Below are 17,112 nucleotides of genomic sequence, written 5' to 3'. Positions count from 1 at the left end.
TGCTTTACAAATAAAAAAATTAAATTGGACTTTTGAAAAATAATTCTTACCAGTAAAATATATAAGCAATTTGCTATAAGTCATTGTTATAATGATTGATTTAGTTTGATTTAAAAAATCATATCAATATTAAAACATTTAATGGAATAAGTGCTTACTAAAATGGCAGCCTCCTTGAAACGTGAGGTTTTTTCCAAACTTTTATTTATTTGGCGCTCTGTCAACAGTAAAGTATCACAACAGTGTGTCAGTCGTTTTCAAACAAAGCAAACTATTATCAAAAATATAGGATCTTCATATAAATTATCTTGCCAGTGGAGTTACAAACATAGGTAGGTACAGCATATCAGAATGTGCCAGACACAAGTTATATCATCTGAAAGGTATTTTTATCCAGAATGGTATACCGTTGGAATTAAAGGACATATCACAATTTTATTTGCCTAGCGATTTGGAGAAAGCTGTGACCACTGAGCGCTTTTGTGCCACTTTAAAAACATACTTCGCCTTGATCAATTTTCATGGGGTTTGTTCCATACCACAGATGTTCTATCCCAAATGTTCTTTCACAAAGTATATAAAATTAGGCGAAGAGAGATTTTAGTATCTATAGGTTGTTAAACGAGGGCCTCGGTGGTCGCTGGTCACAGGCAGGCCAGTGCTGCTGCAGGACAGGATTGCATGGGGCCTCTAGTGCATTCTCATATATACCTAACATAGGTGTTCTTTATAGTTGTATTTTTTGACTTGGAATTGATAAGTCTTTTATTCTAAGTTGTAGTTTGTGTGTTGCACTGTGAAGCATTAAGTAAATGTTTCTTGCAGAAGAACATTGGTTTGATTATTATTATTATTTTTTTTTTGGGGGGGGGGGGTAATTTACAGTAGAAAAAATAAGTTAATCTGAAAGTCTGTTAAAAGTTAATACTTCTTATCGTTTTCATGATAGCACCATAGTGCTACCATGACAACTTGTGTTAGTGTAAAGAGCATGGTTCTTTGTTCCAGAGTGAAGTTTAATTAACTACGATAGACACCGATTGAAGGTTGACAAAAGACAATTTGTCTGAACTGTGTTGGTATTGAAAAAACATGTCTACCGTACCTGCTCTCTGATGGCAGTTGCTCTTGAAATTAATGCCTATGTGGTTAGCATTAGGAAATGGAGTTAATGAATAATTCTGAAACAGATTTCCTTGGGTCTTCATAACCCTTGGCCCAATTAATTTTGATATATTATACCATATGGTTTTAAACATTTCTTCTACCAATTATTTTACCTTTCTAGTTTTAGTTTAATTGGTATTCTTAAGAAAATAAATTTCATTCAAGATGCAGTGTATTGGCCTTCTATGCCAAGTAGTATACAGTTCAAAATGTGCATGAGTGTTTTGTTTTGCTTGCAGTGCGTCTTTTTTTTGTTTTCGGTAAAAGTTAGTTGGAACACTCAAAAGCCCTGTAAATGGCAGGGCCTGATAAGTTAAAAGGTAAACGTAATATATGCTCACTTTAAAAACATAATTCTTTCATAATTTGTTTACAATTGTTATTTGTTTCATTTCAGAAATTACCAAGGAGAGCTGCCAAGAGTCAGTCTGGTTGCTTTATTCCCCGTCTCTCTGGCTGCAGCAAAAAATGCTGAGGAAGAAAAGGATCAAAATGAAACTGAACTAGTGATGATCCTGCGCAAGGGGATCCAAGCTCAAAATAAATCAGACTACAAAGCTGCAGATGAATTCTACCACGAAGCACTGCACTTTGTATACAAATTGCACAGGGAAGGCAAAATTGATGACAAAAGACTTCTTCATTTGCAGACTAACATATTTGATAAAATGGCTAACCTTGGTCTACTTAAAGGAGAATTTGACCATGCAGAGGTTTTATTCAAGGATACAATGAAAGGCATGTTACAGATGGGTCTGGATAAAACCGACAATGCTTTGGTTGAGATATCAGTGAAACTAGCTTCAATTTATGCCTCCAAACAGAAATTTGATGATGCAGAGCTAGGGTACCAGTTTTGTGTAGATACTATGGCGAAAAAAACTAAAGAACAAGGCTTGGATGCTGACTTGGACACAACACTTCTGTATGGCCTTTGCTTAGAGTCTCAGGCCAGATTCTGGGTGTATCAGAAAGAGTATGAAAAGGCTCTGGAAAACTATCACCTTGCTTTGGACATAGCAGCCAAATATCTACCATTAGATCATCCTCAGAAACTTGTCATTATGAATGATGTCTCCTCTTTGTATTACCTGAAAGGAGACATGACAACTGCAGAAAAATACATGGAGGAAGCACTAGACGTGGCAGAGGTGACCCAAGTCCCTGAACTCCCACAATTTTATTGTAATCAAGGATTAATCTTTGCTCAGTTGGGCAGGTTTGATGAAGCGGAGACGTCGTGTAGAAAGGCACTGAAAGTTGCCAAAGACAGGGATGACCAGGAAAGTGTGAAGGAAGCATTGGATTGCTTGGCTGATGTGAGAAAAATGAAAAACTCGGTCAAATGAAAAGTCTGCAGCTTTTAGAATTATTTATTTGACTGCTTTGCATTTCATATGCTGTTGAAGATATATTCACCATGTCAGTGTGTATATGTACATATCTGACCAAAGTTAGTCGGGTTGTTTTTCGGTTTTTATTAAAGATCATATGTACATCAGTATAATAAAAAATTTACAAATGCACCACAAAATAAATTCAATCTTTTCTGAAATATATTACCAACTTTCACAAAAGGTTTTCTAAAATGCCTGTCATAGTGCCAGAAGACAAAATAAATCTGCGTTGTATCTAAGCACCTGATAATATTGTTCCAACGTGTTTTACATATAAATCTGACATAAAGCTGAACTTTAAAACAAAATTTGTTTAAAAAGTCTGCATTGTCAAAATGAACAAACAGTAAGTCTACCTGGACGGTCTGAAATCCACAATTAATATGTTGCTCACAATAAAGTTAAAATTGTTCTATAAAGCGATAAATAGAGTTCATATTGGCATTGTCAAATGTGATATAACCTTTACCCTGTGCACATAATAAAATTACCTGTGCATATAATAAAGTTATTATAAAAACTTTTATAAGTTAAAATATAATAGATAGATATGGGAAATGGAATGTTAAATACATTGTACATATCCTAGTGTAATAGATATACACAAAACACTTCAAGCAGTACAGTCTTACATACTTTCAGATCATATTATCCTTCAATATTTCCAATGTTTTCATTTGCATCAACTATAAGAAGGCTACAGAAGAATATATCTGTATATTTATATAAAATGCTTGAACTTTTGTAAAGATAGGTGTATTAGAATTGTAAAATATTTGTAAATTTTCTATGTAAACTTTTAAAAAGGATTGTACAGCCAACATTTTCATAGCCAAGTTGAGACTAAAAGTAAAATTTTGGACGGAAAAGTGCATTAAGTAGGTATGGAAATGGAAGTGTTCATGGCAGGCAGCATATTTCAATATGATACAAAAAGAAAAAAAGAAAAAAAAATGAAAAATGGTCCCTCATTTAAGCTTGGTCTACTGGTGGTGTAACAATATTAAGATTATTACCACCTTTTCTTGTCTCAGCAGTGAGCTATGACTGTCCTCTTATCTATACATCAAAACCTTTAACTACATCATTAACAAAAGGCATGCTTGATATTCCTCCAGATGATTGTAGGTGCACAACTTGTACCAGTGTAAGGGACCTCTGTAGACCAATACACTGAGGAGTGTTGCCATCTCGTTATCAGGCGTCTGAATGAATAATGGGGCAGAACAATGCCCATTTTCCAGCCCTCTCTGAGTCTTAGATAATGACTCGATCTTTTCAAGCAGCTAAAATTATGAATTTAGTAGATACTGTAATTTTTTTAAAGGCATTAATTCTTAGGATTGTGAAGCAGCTACAAAACAGAATAACAGGCTACTCTGTAGTTCTCTTCCATACAATAAAAGCACCAAAAATGCTATAAAGAAACATTTTCAATAATTATAAGATTATGTATCTAAAAGATTGATAATTAATCCCTATTTAAAAGATTGAGTCACTACCATACTTCAGGTTGTCATATCAACTTCTCCTCTGTGTCTTCATCAAACATATCCTGCAGTGGAATGGACGGTCCATTCTGTTGTTCCTCCTTGGCCGGGTTGTATGTTCCCTTCATCTTTCTCATCCGTCGTACCCGCCATAGAGCGTATATGAAGATCAGCGTGATGATGAGGATGGCAACAAACAGTGGCACCAGGACTATGACCAGGGAGGGGTCCTCCCCTGTGGAAGGCAGCTGGACTGGAGTTTCTTTTTTAAGTTCACAATATGTTCCTGGAATGAAATGGAAAAAGGTGCACATCATGGATTTTTTTTCTTTCTGTGTGCTGCTTTATGATTACATCAATTCTAAATTGCAGTATATTTCAATGATATATAGATTTTTTTTTACTTGAATTTAATGCGTTGGTTAGTTTTTCCACAGCAAATGATTCACAGAAATCTGTACATCAATTGATTAACAATCTCATTGCAAGCAATCAACATGAAAACTATAAGAACACTAGTTTAAAACTTGCATTACATCTATAACATTAACACCAAGTTTTAATTCTGCTGCAGGTAACATGGACAATAAAATACAATTTCAGGCCCATGAGAGTTCAAATACACACAATGAAAATCCAATTTGTGACTAACCACGCTAGTGCACAAAAAAAAAAACATTATCAAATGCTTAAAAGCTTAAACAACATTAAATTAAAAATAATATTGCTCAATGTGGAAATACAGAAAATGTTACTAGTACAGGGCTAGTACATTCACATCTTCAAAATGTCAACATTTGAAAAATTAAAAATGAAAAAAAAAAAAAAAAAAGCATAACTTGGTCTACTTCAGACTTAGATGACTACATAAGTAAAAAGTGATAGTGTTCCCCAAGTTATCATTTTAAATTGGTAAATGATTTCATAATAATTCAACTAAGGGGAACTAAAATTGCTCAAAATGCAGAGAATTGTACAATTAAAATAACTGATGGGCAGTGTGTCGCTGCCCATGGCTCATATCTCTCATAGATTTAGGACACATGGTATTATCTCTCATCCCATAGATAGCCCAGATCACCCAGATTAACCCTTGATCTTGTAACCTGACATGCTATCTGTACAGAAACCAAGCTTCTGACCTGATACACTGAAGTGAAAATAACAACTGGTAGACTTTAATCTGCTGGAAAGTTTCAAAGAGAGAAATTCTCATACAGGTTTTGGAGCCTTTGGGTTGGCTGACAGTGTCCTTTGTTGCTGTGGCATCACTTGAAATTACACTTCTATAACAAGTGAGGTTATCAACATTTTAAAGTCAATGCCCATCAATGCTGATATTAGGTGGGTGGAAAAGAAACCTTAACAAAACTGGTTGTTATAATATCTTTAAGTTAACATAATATTCACGAAGACCATTTGTCTCCAGGTAAAGTATGGACATATTGCTAATCTACCGTTTACGTTTTATCACTAATAACTTACATTAATTCTCAACCTTCTGCAATGCCCAACATCAAACACAACAACACAAAATGTACAATAACTTTTGTGAATAGCAATCAATCACAAAGTTTTTTTTGTAAGGAAAATACCTTAAAACCAAACAAAATAAACAATTTAAAATAAAGGAAAAATATGGTTTACAGACTGGAGGGTGAACAACGGATGTGCCACATGGATATGAAGTGTTATGAGTTAAAATGACAACTTTTTTTCTTCTCCTTCAGGAAATAAATGATGAAAACAATAGTAGGAGTCTTCATAGCCCTCTTAACTGTGGATTTCATGGGTTGCTTTTTGTGGTGGATGGGGCAGCATCTTACTGGATCTCATATTGTACCTACCAAAGCAGCAACTAACTCAAGTGCGCATAATCCTGCTGTTCTAACATTAAATGCTAAAAATTCAACTTCTCCCAAAACAGAACACATTCTTAGAAATGTTACGAAAATCACTGCAGAATCAAAAATAATTTCAAACTTTAAGCCTAGGATGAACTCCAAGGATATGGGCACTATGATGCATTTACTCTCAGTTTTCACCAATGCTATTAAAAAAGCAAATTTATCATATATGATGTATGGAGGAACTCTCCTGGGCGCCTACAGGCACCATGGCTTCATTCCATGGGATGACGACGTAGATTTGCTCATGAATGATGCAGACAGAGGGAAACTAAAGGCAGCCGTTTCTGCTCTTAGCCCCGACTATGTTTTGGTGGTCTCACAAAAGGTGCGTTGGAAATTTTTCAAGAATTCTTCAGAAATCATACCAAATGTGCAATGGAAATGGCCTTTTCTGGATATATGTTTTTACAAGGAGAATACCATCCATATTTGGGATGTTGATTCTGAGTTTAAAAGACAATTTACCTTTCTAAAGGAAGACATTTTCCCACTACAGGAAAGACCTTTTGAAAATATAACTTTACTGGCTCCTAAAAACATGGAAAAAGTATTAGCTAAGAGCTACAAACTATCTGTTTGTTCCACTAATACATACAACCATAAGTCTGAACATTTCACAGACAAGGAATTACAAGTAAGAATTGGATGTGACAAGCTATATTTGAAATTTCCATTTGTTTTCAGAGAACATTCTAAGAATGGTGTAAATGAGAGTCTTATGCTAGGTAATTCTCTATTAAAATGGCACTTTGTTAAAGAATAAAAGTTTGAAAATTTATCACTGATGTTAAAAGACAACTCATATCAACAAATGAACACATGTTTACTGAAATTCTTTGAAAGATTCTAAATAAACCAAAAGGTTGATAGTTCTGTGGCGATTAAAACTGAATATTTTGTTTGAAAAGTTTTCTATGGTTTTTTAATATTAGAGATGACTAGCATAAACGCCACCAATTTTTAATGATGCGCTAGTAAACTGGACATTTAGGGCCATGGGATTTCAGTCACATACTGAAAATGTCAATATTTGAAGAATTTTACTCTCACAAACAAACAAACAAAAATGCAAAACAAAAAGTTAACCCATTTTCCACTTTATGTGTTATCTGTAATGCATATATGCTGCAAAAAAAGCCCCCCCCCCCAAACACACACAAAAAGTATTACTTTTGGAAAAATGATTTTTGATCTCTAATGGTATTTGATGAATATTCATCAGTTCTGTGAGTTTAAAAACAATAGGTCAAATGGTTTTCCACTTAATGTGTTATCACTGTTACAAGTGAACAGTGACAGGGTCGGTGATGACAGAAACAGGTGATGGCTATGTGTACAAACATGATGCGTCTGTACATAGAAATCGCAACTACGTAGCAAAACTTATTAACTACAATCAACTAAATGACAACTTTACCATAATATGGTGCTGGACAGCTGCATGAGAAGTTTCCTGGCCTGTTGACACAGGTTCCACCATTCCGACATGAACTAAAGCCTGCTTCATTACATTCATTGATATCACTCTCACAAGAAATACCTAAATCAAATACAAACTACAATAAGATTTAAGGGCATAAGGGTAAATACTGGTGTAAAACACTGAACAGATTTTGACTGCTAATTTTCTCTTTATGCCCAAAGCCAATTTCAAGTTATTCATCAATTCCAGGCACTTTATCCAAGTGAAGTTTTCATCAAAACACGGAAAATTTCAGTAGAAAAAAATTCAGTTCCAAGTTCTGACACATGCACCAAATGTTTAATCAAAAGTCACAAACTCTGAATGAAACATTCCTACATCTGTAAATGATGATAAAACAAAAACTAGTTTCATCTACTATACTAACCTTGATACCCAGTTCCTGAACAGTCACAAACAAACTTATTGAGCTGGTTGTTACAGATCGCCCCGTGTTGACAGGGTGAGCTGGCACACTCATCTATGTCCTGACCACAGGTCAGCCCTGTGTAACCCGGGGTGCAAACACACCAACTGGACCCTGGTCGGTTCTGGCAGGTTCCTTGCAAAAATAAGATATTAACATTAATTTTTTTTAAATCAGAATGATGAGAAAGATACTATACCAATTTCAGTGTTGTTTACTGGGAGTTAAACTAAACTCAATGACAATAACAGCCATTTTATACATAACTTTAAAGTGGCTACTGTAACAGTCAGAGACAGAATACAAAATCTGTAAATTACTGTCTGCTACATACCATATTACTCATTATTATACTTTAAATCACAAAGAGGGAAAGCCATGACCTTCTCTTCACTAACCTCCATTGAGACAGGTCAGAATACCATCACACTCGTTGATGTCTATTTCACAGTGTGTGCCCTCATACCCAGTCCCTGTACAATTACATACATATCCACCATCTAGGTTAGTACACTGGCTGCTGTGAAGGCAGGACTCTGGGAACAGACACTCATTCACATCAGACTGGCACAAGTTACCCTCATACCCAGTGTTGGTGCAGTCACACTGGAAAGAGCTTGCCCGAATCGAACAGCTTGGATTTCTCCTGCATTCTACCACCTGGCATGCCTCATCGTGCCAACCACAATTCCTGACTATAGATGTCTCTAGTTGTAAATTGTCAGGACAAGCACACATGCCCACATAGGCACATGTGCCGTTGTTCAAACAAGGCTGACTGTAACAGGAGTCGATTCTTTCTGAGCAAAAGAAATCCCCTCCAAAGCCTGGTTTACAGTTACAAGTGTAGTTGTTGACTAGGTCCACGCAACTGGCACCATTCTGGCAAAGGTGTCCTATGCAGTCATCTATGTCAGTTTGACACAGCTGCCCAGTGTAGCCAACTGCACACAAACACTGGTACGTCTTGTCCATGTCCTCCTGACAGGTGGCGCCATTAAAACACGGTCCAGAAGAACAGCCTCTTTTGTCCATTTCGCAGTGTGTGCCCTCATAACCAAGAACACAATCACATCTGTAAGCATTTATCTGATCCACGCAAGTACCAGAGTTCAGGCATGGATTACTAGTACACTCATTCACTTCTAACTGACACAGCTCTCCATAATAACCACTGGCACAACTGCAGTTGAATCCAGGGAAGAACTGATCCCTGGGTAACTGTGTGCTTTCAATACAAGTAGCACCATTCTGACAGGGGTTTGACCTACATTCATCAATGTCAAGGTCACATAATGACCCAGTGTACCCTGGCAAACACTGGCAAGTGAAATTTTGTTCTGGATTGCTCATATCAAACCAACAGCTCCCACCATTCAAGCAAGGATTGGTTTCACATTTATCGATGGGTGTGTCACAAGTGCTACCCTCATAATGCACAGTGCAGTCACAGGTGAATGTATCTGGTTGGTTGCTACACGTGGCCCCATTCTGGCAAGGTGACGATAGACAGAAATCTACAAACTCACACCTGTTTCCATAGAAACCTATGGCACAAGTACAGTTGTAATCTCCCCCATTGATAACACAGGAGGCATTGTTCTGGCACTGATGGTTATAACAGGAGTTAAATGTCTCACACTGGAGTCCTAAATATCTCTCAGTACATGTGCATGTAAAGTCAGTGTTATTTTCTCCATTGAAACAACTGGCACCATTAAAACACGGTTGTGAAGCACAGATCCTGGTGTTTTCACAATGAACCCCAAAATGATCCACGTCGCATGCACATGAATAGCCATTAACACGATCCATGCATGTCCCGTTGTGGGAACATGGCATGCTCATGCACTCATCTATATTTAAAGTGCAGTTTTTCCCAGTCCAGCCTGGTTTGCAGTCACAGGTGTAGTCCACTGGGAATACAGAGTTGCACTGTAATGTATTGTTTTCATGACAAGGAAAGAAGTCACATATCTCAATAACCTGCTCGCAGAATCGCCCTGTATAACCATGTGCACACACACAGGTATAGTCCATGTGACCATCTACGCATGTCGCTCCATTCGAGCATGAATTGTTCACGCAGTCGTTAATACTGAGAGAACAACCCATCCCCTCCCACCCCTCCAGACAGGGACACTGATATGCATTCCATGTGTCGAGACAGAACGAGTTAGCAGGACAACGATTTGGTTGGCAGACATCGTCACCAATGCAGCCCGTCCTCAGATTGTGATTTAATGAATGGACGCCGTATTGGTGGATGTTAGACTGAAGGTAACGCACGTGTTGCTGGTTGAACATGATGCCTCTTATGCAGCCTTTGTACCAGCCCACTAGCAAGCTTGTGTCACCTGAAGATGGAATGCCAATAATTATATCAAATAATATGCAATCCTTTCAGATATTGGTTACTGAAAGTCAGTATTTTATCTAAAGTATGCTTTTCAACAAAGACATTCTTTGTAATAGAAATAATAAAATACCACACCATCATTTATAAATTTTATATTCTAGGCAAAGAAGACTACCTTACATCATTCACCACATACTTACACAGCTCTCAATAATGCAACAGAATTGGGTGCATGCCACTTACAAAAGACATTTTCTTTATTGTAATTAATGTTTTCTATTTAAGGTATTGTTGGGCTCACTCTAGAATAAATTTTCCACAAACTTTATGGATAACTGTAGTCAAATAAAAAATTTGAACTAAATCAAAAATGAACCAATTTTCATTTTCCTTTAGCTAAATTACAATATGTTTTGCATCTGGCCTACATTTATTGTGCTAGGGTTGCAACATCACCTATCATATTGCTCATTCAACACATTAAAAATGACATTTCATTTATATGCTGGAATAAAAACACTTACCAGGCTGGAAAGGTTTTGTTCCTAAGAACACAGTCACAGTGTGGTTCCTGTTGGACTGATGAAAGGTAAAAGGAGTCTGGAGTAACAGGGAACTGTTACCGTGGGAACTGTTTCCAAGGGAACTGTTTCTAAGGGTAACTGAGATCCCTAAGGGTTGCTGTGCCCAGGTCACTCTGTGCCATGTACCATCAGATACTCGAGATGGTAAAGTTATACTCAATACTGAAATATAATTCACAAATATGTCAATAAAAAATCCTGGTAAAAAGGAAGACATTTTTGAATTTCATTTGTACAATAGAGGTCTCAGTATTACATGTACATATCTATACTATATGTACTCAAAAAGAGTAGAAACAATTAGGGCTATTGAGCCCTATAAGAAAATTCACAAATTTTGTACAATGATTTTGATTGAAAGACTTTGATAAAAAATTATGCACAAATACATTATCATGAAACTTGTTTTCATAACAGTATTGTGAAGAAAGGGCAAAGAAAAATTTTTTCTCACAAAAATATCATTACATCAGCATATCACACAAAAGTATTACCTTTGAATAAAGTCATACATACCTATTCCACTATATACTGTCTCCATTTGCAACTGTTGTTTGAAAATCCTGAACTCCAGACTATCAACTGGTGACCCAGATGTATCATATAATTGTATGTAGAGGAGAGTGCCATTGGCTCTGCTACGGAACTCAAAACTCCCACTGTCTCCAAATACAAACTGCTTAGTGTCCACTGTAATCTCTGCATAGCTGGTCATTCCATTGAATGTGGATGCAGACACTGAAGGAAAATTCAGTATTTGGTAAGTTAGCAAGGTACGGGGACACTAATGTTATTAATGAGCAACCTTACATAACAGCAAATGTGAGAATGATCAATAAGTAACAGTTAACAGGTTCCCTCAAAAGTCATGTGCAGCGTTCAAAATTAACGCTACTTTTCAGGATGGCTGGACTTTCAGTCCAGCAACTAATTTTCCTAAGAGGCACTGGTCATGTGTGTTCACAATTTAACTTAAATAATATCAAATAACCCGAGAAAGAATACTCTAAGAGAAATATTTATCCAATCTATTTTATGTCTTATGTATGTTCAATTCTAAGTAAATTCGATAGCATAATTCTCTAGTCAGCTACACTATCATATATAGCTGATCATTTAATCCAATATCGATATTCCTTTTGATTTATGTAAGAAATTCACAACTCTTTCTTACCCTGTGTACAGTTTTCTCCAAAGTAATCTTGATAGCAAGAGCAGGTATACCCTTGCCAGCCTGATCTACAGACTCCCCTGGCTCCACAGGGTGCAGTATTACAGTGGACGTCCCTGGGGCAACCAGGGATGGCTGAAGGGGGGTCATTCCTTAGAGAGGAGGGTGAAGCACTGGCCAAATTGACCAGCTGGTTGTTGATGGTCAGATTTCTTATGCAACCATAGAAGCTGAAAAAGTTCAATTCATTATTAAATACAACAAATTTTGTTTCATTTCCTAGTCTTAAAATGACCTTTTATAGAAAATTTTATCTTGAGTTTATTACAAACCAGACAAGTAAAAATAATAACCACATACATCATTTTGTCATCTTTTTCTAAGAAAAGCTTGAAAAAAATCCAACATTCATAATCTACTATCTCTTGTGTCTTACAGTCTTAGACACAGTAAAAGGCTCATCTTTTCAAATATACCCCACATAAAATATGAATGAGAGAATCATATCATATCATATATATTATTATACTACATTGTATTTTACCTGGCATGAGAGGACAGAGGTATTGGCCTGTTTCTCCAGATATTAAGAGCAGAGTCCAGGTGTAACTGACCAAGGAATACAGGGTACTGCACCTGGACATTACTGGCTGACTGACTGTCTGTGGACACCTGACCGGTTTCTTCATTTGTGACTAAAAATACAGAACAGTATTTTTTTAAATATCAGTTCATTATATGCTTATAAAACATTTGGCCCTGAATTTTTTTTTTTTTTGCTTTCGTATTTCTTTGTGGTATGATCATGGATGGAAATAGAAAATGCTACAAAAAAGACAAAAACAAAGAAGGAAAACTTCCCTCTTATTTTAACTTTTCTCCACTTCTGACTTTTTTACACAAAGTCCACCAACATCCAAAACTTTCATCTATGCATTAAAAACTTATCCATCAAATGGGTGAAAAAACCCATCCCAATCCTAGCTTTACTGACCTTGCACGGTTAGTTGGGTCTTTGTGAAAGTCGTCTGGACTTGGTACCAGTTCCCAGTGCTGATATTCTGACCTACATAAGAAACCACGTCACCACCAATCACCACCACATGAACTCTTAATGCACTGTTGTCCAGGAGAAAGGCCACCAAGGCACTGCCACTGAGCTAAATTAAAATATAATAATGCAATTTTAAAAAAGTTTTCACAGTGATTTACACTGTATTAAATTATTCATATTGAGACAAAAATGTGTGTAGAACAAATATATGTAAGTTTTCTATTTGCTGTATACTTTTACTAATGCAAATTATTCATGTTGACACAAAAAAGGTCACAAATATCTGTTAACTAATTTTCTATTGGCTATATACCTTTCCTAATGATATTTGTTTCCTGAAATGTATAACAAAGATTTATGGTATTTTGCAATCACATAATGCCACCCTTTGTCCAACTTACTGTGTAAAATATAAGACCATCTGGCTGGGTGGAAGTCAGTCCAAATTTGACCTGAGTAATGGAAACTGATGGTGAGGATGATGGGATGTGGAGGAAGGATTCTCCTGTGAAATGTGCCGTTGTCTGCAATTCACATCTCTCGCCTGAAAGCATGATGCAAGGAAGAGGTCATAAACAGCAGGAAAACATATAAATATTATAAGACACCCAGCTGAGATAAAATATATACATATATGAATGTATTTCTGAACTTGCAATTTCTGTCAAGAGAGGATTGTTATGATGTAATTGCATGAAGTTTTCACTCAGGCAAACTGTCACTGACCAGCCGAAGTCTTCAGGAATATGAAGCATTGTTGTCTGGGTTATAGTACGTAATAATCTATATACAAATACTGTCTTGTGAACAGTTAAATGACAAAAATTATAAGACATCCAGCTGGGATCAAATATAACCAGGTATGAATGCATTTCTGGACTTACAATGTCTGCTGATTATTATGACAAAGCTGCATTGAGTCGTCACCCAAATGTACCATCAGCCAAAACCCTCATGAAGAGGACCCAATTAATACACATTGTCTCAGCCAAAGTATTCATCTATATACAGATACTGTCTCACCTTGGAAGCCATCCAGACACTGACAAGTGGTGTGTGTCCATTGGTCCACACATTGTCCACCATTAAAACAACTGGCAGGTGTGCAGTAGCCAGGGGTCAAGCACCCTGGACTTGGGTCATCTGCCTGGACTGGGATGCTCACTGGCATCAGGTTCACAGCATTGTTATTGATGGAGAAGTTCTGTAAAATAGAGCAATTTATAAAATATAAAATAAAGTTATAACAATAGCAGAGATAACATTCAATATACTCCAAAAATTTCATGAGGTTATCAAGCATCACATCATTTTTGTACATTGCACAGAGAGAATTAAAACTTACCCCTAAACAACCTCTGAAGCCATCGTGTCCACTCAGTACAGTTTTGAAATATGGTGTCACAGTGGGTAGTCCACCTAGGAACAGGTCACCTGACAGGTTTACATCTGCATTCTGATTGGTCCCAGATGAAGCTGTCGCAAAACACCCAGTTCCCACAATGCAACTTTCTGGGTCAACTGTTATGTTCAGGTGGCCACTTCCTAAGGCAAGCTGTATATGAGGCTGAAGTAGACCCTGACCTTGGGATGTGGGGGATATCCTCAATGTGGCTTTAGCAGTTAGCATTCCAAATGTCACAGATGCTACAAGATCACCCTGGTAAAGTTCCACTGCAAGATGTTGTGGCTTTCCTTCACTGTTGTACTGAAATGTCAAAATTGTCATAAATTTTGTTCAGAAATATATAGTACAATGGCTTTTATGGATTATTGGCATGATAAGATGCTACAGCTGTTTCAATCAAGAAATTGTGGTTATCATGGTCAAAATAGATGTGGCACAAAAAATATAAGACGTAGACAGAGAATGTGTTTTGTGTTACCCTGTCAGAATAGATTATTTATCATCATATACGCAGGTATTCGGCTGTTTTTTACTATTATTATCAACTGGTTTATTTTTCTGATATTCTTCAAATCTATATCAAAATGCACAGATCATTTCATTTCTTACCCATGTTGTCCATAGCAATACACCACTGTTAACAGAAGTGAAGAAATCAAAGTCAATAACGACATCTCCAATTTCTGAGTTCCTCTTTTTTCTTATGGAATTCAGAGCATATTCTTGAATTGGTTGGAGTTGCAAGACATTTGTACCCTGGAAGGTGGCTGTCCTGACAAAGTCACAAGTGGCTCCATCTATCCCACTGATGCAAGCACAGCTGTATGCTGCCGGGGTGGGTTCCAAGCAAGTTGCTTCATGTAGACAAGGCGAGGAAAGGCATTCCTGGATGTCATGACTGCAGTTGCGACCTATAAATCAAGGAGAGCTTTTTCTCTGTAGAGAATGTTTGATTTTAATAATAAAATGTCAAGGTTTGATATAAAAAGGATATTATATCAGGCATAATCCTTACAACTTTCACTCATAATCTACCTAATATCTTTCTAAGTTACCTGAGAACCCAGCAGCACAGATACAGTGGTAATCATTGACTTCATCTGTACATGATGCACCATTCAAACAAGGCATGGGATCACAGTCGTCTATATTCACTGCACAGGTTACACCTGGAAGTATGAAAAAGTGACTATAAAGAGTGATTAAAATTCCATTTGGTTCGCAAATGATTTGACATTTAAAGACTATGCATTAACTTTTAAAACTGAATGGTCAGAGTTGAAAATATTCCAAATCACGGCATTGTAGGTTTGTGCGAGGGCCAAATACTTATTTCGTAGATCTTCCAACATACTAAATCTGTAATGTTCCTAAGTTTCAATTTATTTTTTTTCAATAAGGCTTAATAAGTGATGGTAGTTTTAAATCAATTACCAATTATCAAGAAATTACTTCTGCTGACATTTAAATTTTGATTTAGACAAATTATTATATTTCCTGGTCCAATTGACCAGAGAGCTGAAAAGTTCAAGTTGCTGACTGAATTGTTCTACAAAATCAAATAATGTCATCGACAATACCTATGGGAATTCTATGTAGATCGTACCAACTCCACGAGGACTCTCACTGAATGCAATCAGATTAACACGCCTCCTCCTGTTTCCAACATGCTCATATGATCACCAGTTTTTCTGTATTCTACTCAATGCCAGGAGGAGGCTTGTTAATCATATAGCATTTAGCAACGAGTCTCCACAGAGTTGGATCGATCTACATAAAACAACAGTTTCATTGGGAATGGGTCCTACCTGTCCAGCCAGCAGCACAAGTACAAGTGAAGTTGTTCACCAAATCCAGACATGTGGCCCCATTGTGACAGGGACTCAACAACTCACACTCATTGATATCCACAGAACAGTTCTTCCCTAAAAGTACAAAACTATTTATTATTTCAGAATTCTTCATCATCTTTCAAAAGATAACTCTAATACAAAATATACTAAAAATTAAAACAAATTGAAATTTATTGAAATTTATACAACTGCAGCTGAACTGCTATCTTTTCAATGATTTATTTTGTATCATATCTTTTGGTTGTTGTCTCCCTCCCCCTCCCAACCTAGAATAAATCTAGCCAACAAACCAAAATCTTTTTTCAGAAAGGCTATAAAAATGGTGTCACATGAACAAACGAGCATTATATATGGGATAGAAGTCTATGATTATTACCAGTCCATCCAGGTAAACAAACACAGATGTAGTCATCTATTCCATCCACACAGGTTGCTTCATTTAGACAGGGCTGTGGAGAGCAGTCATCTATATTAACACTACAGTTAATGCCCATAAAGCCGGTGGGGCAGGTACAGGTGTACCCGTTAATAAGGTCGTGGCAGGTAGCATTGTTCTGACATGGCTGGTACACCTGACATTCGTCTATCTCTGTGCCGCAATTTACATCTGTAAATTTAAGATTAAGAAGAAAAAATCTTTAAGTGTTACTAAATTTTTTAAACATGTAATTTCAAAATTGTTTATCTTACAGGGAAAACATACAATTGTTCTGAAATAGATGTATGTGTCTTTTTGGTAAAGTTTTGTGTTATAAAAGTTGGTCCAGGTAAGACTCTCCTCCATTTTTCCAAAGCCTTTTACCAGTAGATCAAACAATTCATATAATAAA

General features: G+C 36.5%; 2 protein-coding genes across 3 annotated transcripts in view; one reads left to right on the top strand and one right to left on the bottom strand.

The window, feature by feature from the left end:
• Positions 1–134: 134 nt before the first annotated feature.
• LOC106167955 (tetratricopeptide repeat protein 19, mitochondrial) lies at positions 135–2,814 on the top strand. The gene is made up of 2 exons (XM_013546863.2): positions 135–332; positions 1,565–2,814. Exons 1-2 carry the CDS (start codon positions 163–165, stop codon positions 2,514–2,516), a joined length of 1,122 nt encoding a protein of 373 aa, XP_013402317.1. The 5' UTR covers positions 135–162; the 3' UTR covers positions 2,517–2,814.
• LOC106167953 (uncharacterized) overlaps positions 2,523–17,112 on the bottom strand; it is a 26,563-nt gene continuing 11,973 nt past the window's right edge. For both annotated transcript variants that reach the window (XM_013546861.2, XM_087009247.1), the window contains 16 exons: positions 16,659–16,889; positions 16,238–16,354; positions 15,485–15,598; positions 15,039–15,340; positions 14,367–14,729; positions 14,045–14,225; positions 13,423–13,565; positions 12,962–13,127; positions 12,512–12,662; positions 11,971–12,197; positions 11,313–11,534; positions 10,737–10,958; positions 8,252–10,210; positions 7,815–7,988; positions 7,382–7,504; positions 2,523–4,340 (listed from right to left, as the gene is read on the bottom strand). In XM_013546861.2, coding sequence (XP_013402315.2) covers positions 4,081–4,340; positions 7,382–7,504; positions 7,815–7,988; positions 8,252–10,210; positions 10,737–10,958; positions 11,313–11,534; positions 11,971–12,197; positions 12,512–12,662; positions 12,962–13,127; positions 13,423–13,565; positions 14,045–14,225; positions 14,367–14,729; positions 15,039–15,340; positions 15,485–15,598; positions 16,238–16,354; positions 16,659–16,889 — 4,955 coding nt within the window. In that variant the 3' untranslated portion in view covers positions 2,523–4,080. The remainder of the gene's footprint in view (positions 4,341–7,381; positions 7,505–7,814; positions 7,989–8,251; positions 10,211–10,736; positions 10,959–11,312; positions 11,535–11,970; positions 12,198–12,511; positions 12,663–12,961; positions 13,128–13,422; positions 13,566–14,044; positions 14,226–14,366; positions 14,730–15,038; positions 15,341–15,484; positions 15,599–16,237; positions 16,355–16,658; positions 16,890–17,112) is intronic.

This window comes from Lingula anatina, chromosome 3 (genome assembly GCF_051362555.1).
Source record: "Lingula anatina isolate TDL-2025a chromosome 3, LinAna3.0, whole genome shotgun sequence".
NCBI lineage: Eukaryota > Metazoa > Brachiopoda > Lingulata > Lingulida > Lingulidae > Lingula > Lingula anatina.
This window is presented reverse-complemented; position numbering and strand designations above follow the sequence as displayed.

Bases quoted from the DNA above. Each gene is read 5' to 3' on its own strand.
- LOC106167955 (XM_013546863.2), top strand. From the start codon at position 163: ATGGCAGCCTCCTTGAAACGTGAGGTTTTTTCCAAACTTTTATTTATT. The intron at 333-1,564 runs GTAGGTACAGCA...GTTTCATTTCAG, and splicing joins CAGTGGAGTTACAAACATAG to AAATTACCAAGGAGAGCTGC.